Source organism: Salvelinus fontinalis, chromosome 37 (genome assembly GCF_029448725.1).
Source record: "Salvelinus fontinalis isolate EN_2023a chromosome 37, ASM2944872v1, whole genome shotgun sequence".
Classification (NCBI taxonomy): domain Eukaryota; kingdom Metazoa; phylum Chordata; class Actinopteri; order Salmoniformes; family Salmonidae; genus Salvelinus; species Salvelinus fontinalis.
This window is the reverse complement of record NC_074701.1, coordinates 18,527,104-18,539,551: the sequence shown is the minus strand read 5'-3', so window position 1 is coordinate 18,539,551 and position 12,448 is coordinate 18,527,104. Positions and strand designations below refer to the sequence as shown.

Sequence of the window (12,448 nt, the reverse complement as noted above, 5' to 3'; positions counted from 1 at the left end):
TTTGGATATGTTATATAAGATGTGTGTCAGATACTATACTGTTATGCAGGAAAACGCCGCAATGTAAACATGAGTCATCCAAATAGCTTAACACCGCATCCAGAATGCAGACAGTGTGAGACATAGACCGTACATGACAGAACTCAATGTATTTACCTAAACACACACAGCATAATAACCATCCGGAATTCAGATGCCTTCTATCCCATCATGCACCAGACACAAGGCAGCAACCACATCGGATGAGCACAGGACGGAAACCGGAGATCACTCACCTACTCTGAAGTTGGGGGCGGTGAGGGTGTCTGCGGCATGGCCGTTCTCACTGACGATGGTGGTGGTGTTGCCCAGCTCACAGTTGTTCTGGCACCGGCCCCCCGTGCAGGTCACCTTGCAGATGGTGGGCGTGAAGACCACCTTGATCCGGCCTGTGTGGTTCCCCACTGCCAGCCGGGACGCACAGCACACCAGCAGAAAGAAGAGGGAGAGAAGGGAGAGTCTCGTCAGTCTCGTATCCATTGGTTAGTTAGTATCACCTTGTGTGCCTGTCACGAACGATCACCAACAAATAGTTTCAGTCAAAACAATAACTGAAATGACTGTTGTCCTCTATTCATATATACTACGGTTGTCTCTCTTTTCCCCTCTCTCTTTCTCTTTCATTCCCTCTCTCTCCAACTGCTCCTAAATCCGGTGGCGTCTCTGAAACATGAGGAGGGGAAGAGAAAAAACAGAGGGAGAGAGTTCAGCAAACAAAACTCTGGGATGCACTCCAATTCTTCATCAAAAGTCAAGTTCCCTGAGAGGTGGGTATTGGCAGATGCCATGCTTTATTCCAAGACGGATAGAGTGGGCATGGCAGCCTAGTCCGCCCTGGCTTTTCTGCTTATCCCCCTTTCTCTCTCACTTTCTCCCTCCCTTTCTCTCCTGTCTCCCACCTAGCACATTTTCAAGGACTTTGGCACCTCTGTTTGAAAGAAAGCCCTCCCAAAATGCTTTGCTGTGTGTCCTCCTGAGATCACCTCTCTCTCACTTTCTCTCTCTGCACTTTAGGATGCAGTCACGCCTGCCCACGTTACTGAGAGAAAACGAGTCTACCCGCCTGTCTGCCCGCCCATTCGCCTATCCTCCCCCTACCCTCTCCTCAACACCAAACCCAGCCCTCATATGAAACAGACAGACAGGCACAGAGACAGACAGACACAGAGACAAAGAGGCACAGAGACAGACAGGCACAGAGACAGACAGGCACAGAGACAGACAGGCACAGAGACAGAGAGACACAGAGAAAGAGAGAGAGAGACTAGTGAGACAGAGAGAAGAGTATTGACCACAAACATCTGTCCTGGGTCTACCGCATCCCTTCCCAGACTATCCTCCTCCAACTTGAGCCTTTCTACTTCTTTGCATCCAGTGACACACGTCTCTATAGAAAGTTCCACAGCTTCCCTTCCTGTTTTCTCCCTTTCACTTCTTACTTTTCCCTGCACCAACGTCTCTCTCTACGTCTTCTCTTTACTTCTTGGCAGCCCCCCCCCCACCGTTCCAAACTTCCCCCAAACCCCAGACTCCTGAGCTCAACGTTTCGTCTGCGGCTGTCAGCTGTTCACACCAGACAGAGCAGAGATGCAGGGAGCATTGCCAAAGGGAGAGAGGGCTTTTTCTCTAAACCAGAGAGCAGGCAAAACCACTGAATTAGAGGCTTTGGGCTGCCTTAATATTTGCTATAAGGTGAAAAAAATAGGTCGATATAAAAGTGGAATTAATATGATGTCGTCAAAAGCCAAAGACCAATAGACAGCTGGTTTTAAATGTGAGCCAATTGTACAATATACATAGTAGACATAGTATTTAAAAGAGTTTATAAAGTCTATTTTGCCAGTCATTTCCATGTAGGAATGAGCATTGCTCTGACAGAGTCTGGCATGGGAGAGCTGACGACGGGGGACGGGGGACGGGGGGGGGGGGGCTTTAACAACCTGCTCTGCTCCTTTAAGACCCTGTAGACATATCAGGCTCAGCCTCTGGCTCCTGGTAGGGATCCACACACAAACCATCAACCTCTCCATCACACTGCTGCTGCCTGCTGAAAGGTCCTGCATTCTTTACCTGCAGTATAATCCCCATGTCACACCAGGGCTTTCTGTGTCTGCTATACTGCACCATCCATCGCGCCAGACTACCCAGAGTTCAGCCAGTGGTGCGTCACTTTTCAGACATCACCTCTCACTCCGTTCAGTCTCTCTGCACTCTGGCATTCGCCGTATTATGGCGGTCTCAATCCATCATCTCATCTCAAGCGTTCTGGCTTCTCCCTGGGGGCTGAGCATCATTCGGCCATTACTTCCCAGTAGTTTGTGGCTCTTTACGCTCTGGGGATTCTGGGTGCTTATGCTACCACCACAAGCACTTTCATTCAGTGAAGGCCTGGGTATCACCACTGTCAGGAGATATGGAGATGTATGGACAGGAGAGGCCTTGGAAACACATCACATTCCCCAGCACATAGAGATCTATAGAGGGCTCTGTGCCTGCTGTCTGACAGCTCTTCCCCTGCACCATGTTCAACACAAGCCTTAACCACTCTCACATGGCTCGGAGCTCAGAGTCCCTGGCCACAGCAGTGATGAAACATGTCCGCCTTCAAACCCCAGCAGCCCTCCCTCCATCCCTACTCTCCCTCCAAATGTGTGCAAGCGGGTCCTTCGCACGGCACGGCAGACATCCCCAGCTCTGTGGAGCATATGGAGAGAGATGCTGGAGGGGCGCCTTAGAGAGAACACAGACATCATTTAGCGGGGAACACACAGGGGGGCTAGAATGGAGGGATGGGGAGGGGGGTATGGAGAGAGCGAGTCCCCATAGGAAAAGAGGGTCTTCTTTTGAGCCCCTCTGGTGGACCTCTAGGAGTCCAAAGTGTCCCCGTATGGGGGGGAGAGAGCAGTCTCCAAGGCCAAGTGTAGCCTTCCAGCGCGACGGTATACAGAACAGAGCGGGAACCTAGTTTGTCTGTCTGTGTGGTAGAGCTGAGGGACAGGCGGGAAGAATGGCTTTCCCAGACACGGCCCCATAGCTAGCTGCTGACAGGCTGTCTGTCGCGTGGGACAGGGCTGACAGGAAGGCTGCGGGCGATTTAGGAGCACAAACATTCTCCCCTGTCTGCTACTCAAGCAGGCAGGCAGCACACCGACACGACCGCATACTGGGCTAAAACCAACAGTGACGTCCCTACTAATTTGGAGGCGAAGGCCTGAGAGGCCATTCACTGGGACATGGGTATCTACGGGTAAGTGTTTCGCAATATGGAGAAAAGCTTTTTCTGCCTTGACTCTCTTTTTGTTAATGGGCAGAAGACAGAAGGGGATGGAGTTCTATTGTGCCCGTGTACAGATACAGTAGAGGTCATAAAAAGGAATGCATCTTCCCTTTCGTCCCTTCTCTCTTTCGGTCTTCCCTCCCTCCTCTCCGTCTCTATCTCTCTGATGTCTGGTCATATCCCTGGTGGTCCCACACTGGAGTTATATCAAAGTGGACTGGGGTTATTTGTAGCTGTGTGGCCAGGCTGGGGCTGCCTGAGGACTGCAGCCACAAGGCCCCAGAGGGGAGTGGGAGGAAAACGCACACAGACTCACAGAGACCCACAAAGTCTGTTGTGTCTACAGACTTCTCCATTAATAGCACAGAGACTGTCTGCTCAGACAGACATGGTGCCATTCCCTTTCAGGTCAGCAAGTTCATCTAACCTTATTTACCTAAGCAGACGCCCACTGGGAATAAATATTTATATCTTCTGCCAACACAGTAGAGTATACCTTCAGGTGTACAGCATATCAGATGCATAACATTAAAGTAACTGCCCAGTGTTTACATAAAATATGACCTATAATTACTTACAATATGAGTGAAATAGTTTCCCTTCCAAATTTTTTAAATTAAGTATGCTACAAAAGCAGCTTTTTGTGTTGGAATGTTGTGGGCATACCCCAACGACAAAATGGTGTGGGCATACCCCAACGACAAAATGGTGTGGGCATACCCCAACAACAAAATGGTGTGGGCATACCCCAACTACAAAATGGTGTGGGCATACCCCAACACAAAATGGTGTGGGCATACCCCAACAACTAAATGGTGTGGACCTTTACCCGTCATTAAAAATATTCATGCAAGTAGACCACTGATTGGCCAGTTCATCCTCCTCTAGACCGCTGATTGGCCAACTCATCCTCCTCAGGGAGATGGCATCCTTTTCTTTGAGGAAACACTAAGCATTTTATTTTAAAAATTATAATTATATATACAATTTTATGGTGCGGGTTTTGAAGGGTACAAGAATAGGATGAGTCAACAACATTATTTGGGTACGAGTTAACAGAATAGGAACTTTTAAAAAGTGAGATTTTCACTGAGCAGTTACTTTAAATACATACCATGAGAGGGGTAATCATCATGCCATTCATGGGTCTCACTTTCAAAATGATTCAACTGTTCGGCCCCATTGTAAAGTGTTTAAATGGAAGATAATGCATCTTCCATGGCGAGGGCCGCGAGGCTATTCAGTGGGGGAGCATTAAGAGGAGCAGATAACAGGTATTCAACAGCTCAGCACACTGTAGATGGCCTCTCACATCTGTGGCACTTGTTGTTTCAGCAATTGAGGGGTTCTCCGTTGTGTGACAGTCTATCGTCTTGCTCTGTCATTTCATTTTCTCTCCCACTCCCTGCCTTTATCTGAAATTGCCCTCACAAAATGAGGCTAATAATTCATTTTAGACAGCGCCGAGCAGCAGGCAATGCTTAACTCTTTATGCCATTACCGCTGTGGCTGCAATTTGAACAATCCAATTGCTGCCCAACTTCAAGCTCTGCATTCCCCACACCTGTACAGCATTACAGTAGATGTGTGTGTACTGTATATAAGGAACAATTGCTACTTTTTATCCATTGAGTAAGATCATCTATTTAACATTCAGTGACTTATCTGACTAGAAGCAGCTGACAATGTGACAGATGTTCATGTCGAGAACCCATCTAAGGACTAACATACCATTTCATGTTCTCTTCCTCGCCATAAGATAAATCTCCAATTACCATAACCAATCTGGCTTCAACCAACCTGCAGCGCCCCGCCCTTGGCCCAATTAGTGACAACAATTCAAGCTCAAATGGGACAGGAGATGTGCTTGTTCAAAGTTTGGAATTTCAAGTGATTACTATAGCGCCCCCCTTGGGCCAATTTTGTAAATGGCGGTTCTCTATGGCAAGACGCATTATTCACCCACGTTTCGTCCAAAATGGGGCCATTGGTGTCTGAGATATCCGTAGTCCTCCCTTCCATTTTCATTGTGGGGGACAATAAAGAGCATATAAACTTGAATGCACCTTCCACACAGTGATTGGGATAACATCAGTGACCCAATTAGGCTGTGTGTGTTGTTATATGACTGTTGACAGAGTACAGCAGGAACCTATTCCACAGGGGGAGAGCAGGCCACTGCACAGTGCTGTAATCGCAATGGCTCCCGTAACGTGAGAAATGGGCGCAGCCCAAACCCCATCCAAAATAATGACAGGCTGACCTAACTAAAGCGCTGCTACCGTGTCCATTTGGCAGTGATTAACGTTCGACCCGATCAATCACCAGCCCTGAAACAACAAACAGACCAGTGTAATTGGCTCAGCTGGATCCGCTGACACTAGCTGATGTCGTGTGGTTCACTCAATGAGGAGAGAAAGTAGAGAGAGACTGTCACCCTGTCACAGAACTTTCCAAACCCCGGGTTCAGTCGTCCCCAGTCTGCCCCGTGCCAGCAAAGCCGTGCCTGGGAGAACTGCCGTGCCTGGGAGAACTGCCGTGCCTGGGAGAACTGCCGTGCCTGGAAGAAATGCCGTGCCTGGGAGAGCTCAGAAATCTTAATACCGAGCCGATGACACTTGTATTAATAAATCTAATTCATTTGTGAAACAACATCTTTAATGTGTTTGAGGACTTTGCTTACCACCACAGAATCAATGGCTGGCAAAGTGCTGGAAAGACTCACAAAATCATCACTTAGTAAATACAAGCTGATTTGACAGAAGAGGTTTGGGACAACATAGTCCTTCCCTATGAGTTAAGATGACTATTTTTCAGCTTCTCTTGACACATTGTTTAAATTGAACCTTTATTTAACTAGGCAAGTCAGTTAAGAACATTAAATCACCGGGTGTTTCAGATACACTTCCAAGCCTCCAAAGGCTTTCATTTCGTATGATGTTAATATCTGTGGGTAGAGTTTAAATAAAGCCAACTGTCAGTCCAGTAGCGAACCTTCCTAAAGGGAGGAACGTGTTCCTATGGAGCTTAGGAGGAGTTAATACAGTAACAGGATGGGATAAAGGAGGTGGGCTACTCACCATGGATGGGGTTGTGTTCCACCGTCAGGGGAATGGGTCTGTCAGGCTGGTGTTGGACGTGCGTCTGGGAGTGTGTGGTGTGTGTGTTGTAGTACTTGGGCTTCCGGATAAACTGCTGGCTACCAGGTCGGCTTCTGAAAGGGAGACAAAAAACACAGTCACACACGGTAAAGAACAACCTCATGTACGTAGTGAGTTCTGAAACGTGTACCATACAATCACAGGGTTAAATCTGCAACAGAAACAAAAGCAACGGGTGAAATAAATATTCTGCAGAGAGCTATACCTGATGACTGTATCAACGCTTTGACCTTCGTGATCACTCCCAAGGCCCACACCTCCTAGGCCCACACTCCCAAGGCCCACACCTCCTAGGCCCACACTCCCAAGGCCCACACCTCCTAGGCCCACACTCCCAAGGCCCACACCTCCTAGGCCCACACTCCCAAGGCCCACACCTCCAAGGCCCACACTCCCAAGGCCCACACCTCCTAGGCCCACACTCCCAAGGCCCACACCTCCAAGGCCCACACTCCCAAGGCCCACACCTCCAAGGCCCACACCTCCTAGGCCCACACTCCCAAGGCCCACACTCCCAAGGCCCACACCTCCAAGGCCCACACTCCCAAGGCCCACACCTCCAAGGCCCACACTCCCAAGGCCCACACCTCCTAGGCCCACACTCCCAAGGCCCACACCTCCAAGGCCCACACTCCCAAGGCCCACACTCCCAAGGCCCACACCTCCTAGGCCCACACTCCCAAGGCCCACACCTCCTAGGCCCACACTCCCAAGGCCCACACCTCCTAGGCCCACACTCCCAAGGCCCACACCTCCAAGGCCCACACTCCCAAGGCCCACACCTCCTAGGCCCACACTCCCAAGGCCCACACCTCCTAGGCCCACACTCCCAAGGCCCACACTCCCAAGGCCCACACCTCCTAGGCCCACACTCCCAAGGCCCACACCTCCTAGGCCCACACTCCCAAGGCCCACACCTCCAAGGCCCACACTCCCAAGGCCCACACCTCCTAGGCCCACACTCCCAAGGCCCACACCTCCTAGGCCCACACTCCCAAGGCCCACACCTCCAAGGCCCACACTCCCAAGGCCCACACCTCCTAGGCCCACGCTCCCAAGGCCCACACCTCCTAGGCCCACACTCCCAAGGCCCACACCTCCTAGGCCCACACTCCCAAGGCCCACACCTCCAAGGCCCACACTCCCAAGGCCCACACCTCCTAGGCCCACACTCCCAAGGCCCACACCTCCTAGGCCCACACTCCCAAGGCCCACACCTCCAAGGCCCACACTCCCAAGGCCCACACTCCCAAGGCCCACACCTCCTAGGCCCACACTCCCAAGGCCCACACCTCCAAGGCCCACACTCCCAAGGCCCACACCTCCAAGGCCCACACTCCCAAGGCCCACACCTCCAAGGCCCACACTCTCAAGGCCCACACTCCCAAGGCCCACACCTCCAAGGCCCACACCTCCTAGGTCCACACCTCCTAGGTCCACACCTCCTAGGTGAAGATGATGGGGGGGCTTAAATCACGTCGGCAGTCATCTCATATCCTCCCACTCAGAGGGACATGAGACAAAAGCGCTTCTCAGAAGCCCAGAGGATGAACCTAATCTCTCTTGGTGAGACGGGTGAGGAAACCCAGACACATCCTAAACACTGTGGGAGGGAGGGGAGAGAGGAGGGGGGTGGGAGCTGGTCCAAAACAACAAGACCGCCCTGTAGACCTCCTGACAAGGCCCAATCAAACATGACACACAGAGTGAAAAAACAACAGTGGAGTATGGAGAGCAGAGTGGGGGGTGAGTGGGTAAGATGACGAGGGTGAGGATAACATGGGATTGAGAGCAGAGTGGGGGGTGAGTGGGCAAGATGACGAGGGTGAGGATAACATGGGATTGAGAGCAGAGTGGGGGGTGAGTGGGCAAGATGACGAGGGTGAGGATAACATGGGATTGAGAGCAGAGTGGGGGGTGAGTGGGCAAGATGACGAGGGTGAGGATAACATGGGATTGAGAGCAGAGTGGGGGGTGAGTGGGCAAGATGACGAGGGGTGAGGATAACATGGGATTGAGAGCAGAGTGGGGGGTGAGTGGGCAAGATGACGAGGGTGAGGATAACATGGGATTGAGAGCAGAGTGGGGGGTGAGTGGGCAAGATGACGAGGGGTGAGGATAACATGGGATTGAGAGCAGAGTGGGGGGTGAGTGGGCAAGATGACGAGGGGTGAGGATAACATGGGATTGAAGTAGGACAAAACAATCCAAACACAGCCTCTACTCCTAACCACTCTGTAAAACGTCCCTCAGTTCAAATGAAATGTGACTGGTTTACACAAGAGGAAGAGAAATCTGGTCATCTGGTGCTGAGCAATATCGCCAGAGACAGCAGTACTAAAGTTGTTGGTCCTTTACAGCATAACAGTATCAAATTGTCATCCGCAGCACTAAAACCCCTCAGACAGGTCTGGGTCATGGAAACAGAGGTCAAAGGTCAAAAATACGATTCTTTTTGTCAGGAGAAAAAAAGAGCACAACAACATGGGTGGTGTTGAGAGACGTTTCTAATAGGTAATAAAGGGGGAGGATAAAGAGACAAAACATTGGAGACGTACTAACTTATCAGAGGTCTGAACAATCTTCATATGCCGACAGGAGACAATGTGCTGGCCAATAAATAGCTTATCATTAGCAGAGGCGCAGTCAAGTCCCTGTTCCCATAAAAAGCTATGTGTTTCATTTACATTTCATCTCAACAACAGCTAGCTAGAAGCCTTCATCAAGCTACTGCAATGAGTATTGTATTCACATCTAACATAAAATAAACACACTTGTGACAGACTTGTATGATGCCCTCCTGTCCCATATTCAAGTCCTAGCAACACACAGACAGACACACACACAGACAGACAGACAAACAGAGACAGACGGACACACAGTGAAGTTGTCTCTCCAGGCCACCCACGGATGTGGGCTTGAACTTTACGGTTGACCCCGATGTGATCATCTCATCTCATGTGAGTCTGCTTCCACAGCTGACTCCTCCCTTTCATCTTCATTCCTCCCTCTCACTCACACACACTATCAAACACTGGGACTTCAAGGAATCTGAACGGATTACATCTTGTTTTATCCTAAGGGGCAGAGTGTGGTGGCGGGGGGTTGGGGCATCAAGGGCTGAACACAGCAGCACTGACACTTGGCACGGCTTCTCATGTGCCTGCTTTCATCCCCCACCACCACCCATTCATGGAGATAGTACAGGTGCATCAAAGTTGGGACCAAGATACTGAGAAACAGCTTCTAACTCCAGGCCATCAGACTGTTAAACAGTCGGCACTAGCCAGCCTCCGTCCAGTACCCTGCCCTGAACCCTAGTCACTGTTTTAGCTGGCTACCACCCGGTACTCTACCCTCCACCTTAGAGACGGCTGCCCTATGTACATAGTCATTGAACACTGGTCAATTTAATAATGTGTACATACTGTTTCAAGCACTTTACATGTACGCTACCAGTCAAAAGTTTGTACAAACCTACTCATTCCAGGGTTTTTCTTTATTTTTACTATTTTCTACATTGTAGACTAATAGTGAAGACATCAAAACGATGAAATAACGCTTATGGAATCATGTAGTAAGCAAAAATTTGAAATATATTTTATATTTGAGATTGAGAGAATGCAAAGACTGTGCAAAGCTGTCATCAAGGCAAAGGGTGGCTACTTTGAAGAATCTCAAACATAAACTATATTTGATTTTCAACACTTTTTTGGTTACTACATGATTCCATATGTGTTTTGATGTCTTCACTGTTATTCTACAATGTAGAAAATAGTAAAAATAAAGAAAAACCCTTGAATGAGTAGGTGTGTCCAAACTTCTGATTGGTACTATACATATTATATTATTATATTATATTCTAGTCATAGATCATCCTATAACTTTTTATTTTTATGGATTATGTGTGAATTGTTTTTTTTATTGCTAGGTATTACTGCACTGTTGGAGCTGGAAACACAAGGATTTCGCTGCACCTGCAAGTTTGTGTATGCAACCAATAAACTTTGATTTGATTTTGTTGTGTTATTCACTGTTTATGGGTTTCTATGTGATGGCGTTTGATTGGCTGTAATTCCAGTAGCTGACATTCCTTTATGGCCCCTTGGGGGCAGAAAATCAAAACACTTTTATGCTCATACAGTACATACCTCCCTTTATAACATAATTGTAGGCCTATATTTACACACATTATGTGGTATGCTTGCTACTGTGTCTATGTGGATTAGCTAGGATAAGGTTGGTTTTACGTAGGAGCAAAACTAAATTGAATTGAGAGAGAGTATTTTACAACAGTCCTTAGTTGTCTTTCTCTTCTGTCTCTCTTTCCAAATGGCGATCTAATCTGCAGCGTTTGCCATGCTCAAATGCCTGTCTGATGTAATGTGTTTGAACAAAGGAGAAACCTATTCCAGCCCCCCGGTCACATCAAAGCCCTGCTTGGAGAGCAGACTAAAAAGTGACAGTAATGCTCCCCTTTTTTTTAGAGGGAACATTGCCACACCAACCCTCAAACGGCACCAGTGGTGTAGTGGGAGTGTAAACGCAAGTAAACACAGTTTACCCACTTTTTCTTTGCACAACAGTTTACTCACCTTTTGCAGAAAAACACATTAAAAGTACAGGGAGCATTACTTTTTTGACACAACCGGCGATCAAAATTGACCCACCCATTCTTTTTTACCACTGACTGACAGACTCAAAGTATTCCGACCCCTTGACTTTTTCCACATTTTGTTAAGTCACAGCCTTATTCTAAAATGGATTAAATATTTTTCTCCCACATCTATACACAATAGCCCATAATGACAAAGCGAAAACAGGTTTTTAGAAATGTTAGCAAATTTAGATTCAGGCCCTTTGTATTCAGGCCCTTTGCTATGAGACTTGAAATTGAGCTCAGGTGCATCCTGTTTCCATTGATCATCCCTGAGATGTTTCTACAACTTGATTGGAGTCCATCTGTGGTAAATTCAATTGATTGGACATGATTTGGAAAGGCACACCCCTGTCTACATAAGGTCCCACAGTTGACAGTGCATGTCAGAGCAAAAACCAAGCCATGAGGTCGAAGAAATTGTCCATTGAACTCCAAGACAGGATTGTGTCGAGCCACAGAACTGGGGAAGGGGACGATAGAGTGCTGAGTACAAGGCAGTTAGCAAGTTTGGTAGAGTTTGGAGAAGACTAATTACCGTGACTAAACGGTCACAAGGAATTTGACTGCCTTCATGACTCGTGACCGCCGGTGTGGCGGTAATACGGTCACCGCAACAGACCTAGAGAGACCTGAAAATAGCTGTCCAGTGACGCTCCTCATCCAACCTGACAGAGCTTGAGAGGAACTGCAGAGAAGAATGGGAGAAACTCCCCAAACACAGTTATGCCAAGCTTTTAGCGTCATATCCAAGAATACTCAAGGCTGTAATTACTGTGAAAGGTGCTTCAACAAAGTACTGTGTAAAGGGTCTGAATACTTTCGTTAACGTGATATTTCCAGTTTTTTTTTATGTATACATTTGCAAAAATGCCTAAACGTGTTTTTGCTTTGTCATTATGGGGCATTGTTTGTAGATTGATGAGGGGGCAAAAAACATTTAATCCATTTTAGAATAAAGCTGTAACATAACAAAGTGGAAAAAGTCAAGTGGGCTGAATACTTTCCGAATGCCCTGTATGTCAAACAAAAACCAACGATTGCAAAGTTAAACAAATAATACAACTATGCACAAGAACTACTTTTTATAATTTTCACCAACATTTTTATAAAAACACATTTACATGAGCAGTGCAAGAGCCACACATTGGAGAGTCTATCTCTGTTCAGAATGGACAACCTGTATTTTATCCTCTAGTGTCTTGTTGATAGTTATATTTTATTTTTTAACTAGGCAAGTCAGTTAAGAACAAATTCTTATTTTCAATGACGGCCTAGGAACAGTGGGTTAACTGCCTTGTTCAGGAGAAGAAC

General features: G+C 47.9%; 1 protein-coding gene across 3 annotated transcripts in view; it reads right to left on the bottom strand.

Annotated features, from left to right (window-relative positions):
• ltbp1 (latent transforming growth factor beta binding protein 1) overlaps positions 1-12,448 on the bottom strand; it is a 134,039-nt gene that overhangs the window by 92,964 nt on the left and 28,627 nt on the right. For all 3 annotated transcript variants that reach the window (XM_055902272.1, XM_055902269.1, XM_055902271.1), the window contains exons 4-5: positions 6,397-6,530; positions 276-443 (exon numbers count right to left, since the gene is read on the bottom strand). In XM_055902272.1, the coding sequence (XP_055758247.1) occupies positions 276-443; positions 6,397-6,530 (302 nt within the window). The remainder of the gene's footprint in view (positions 1-275; positions 444-6,396; positions 6,531-12,448) is intronic.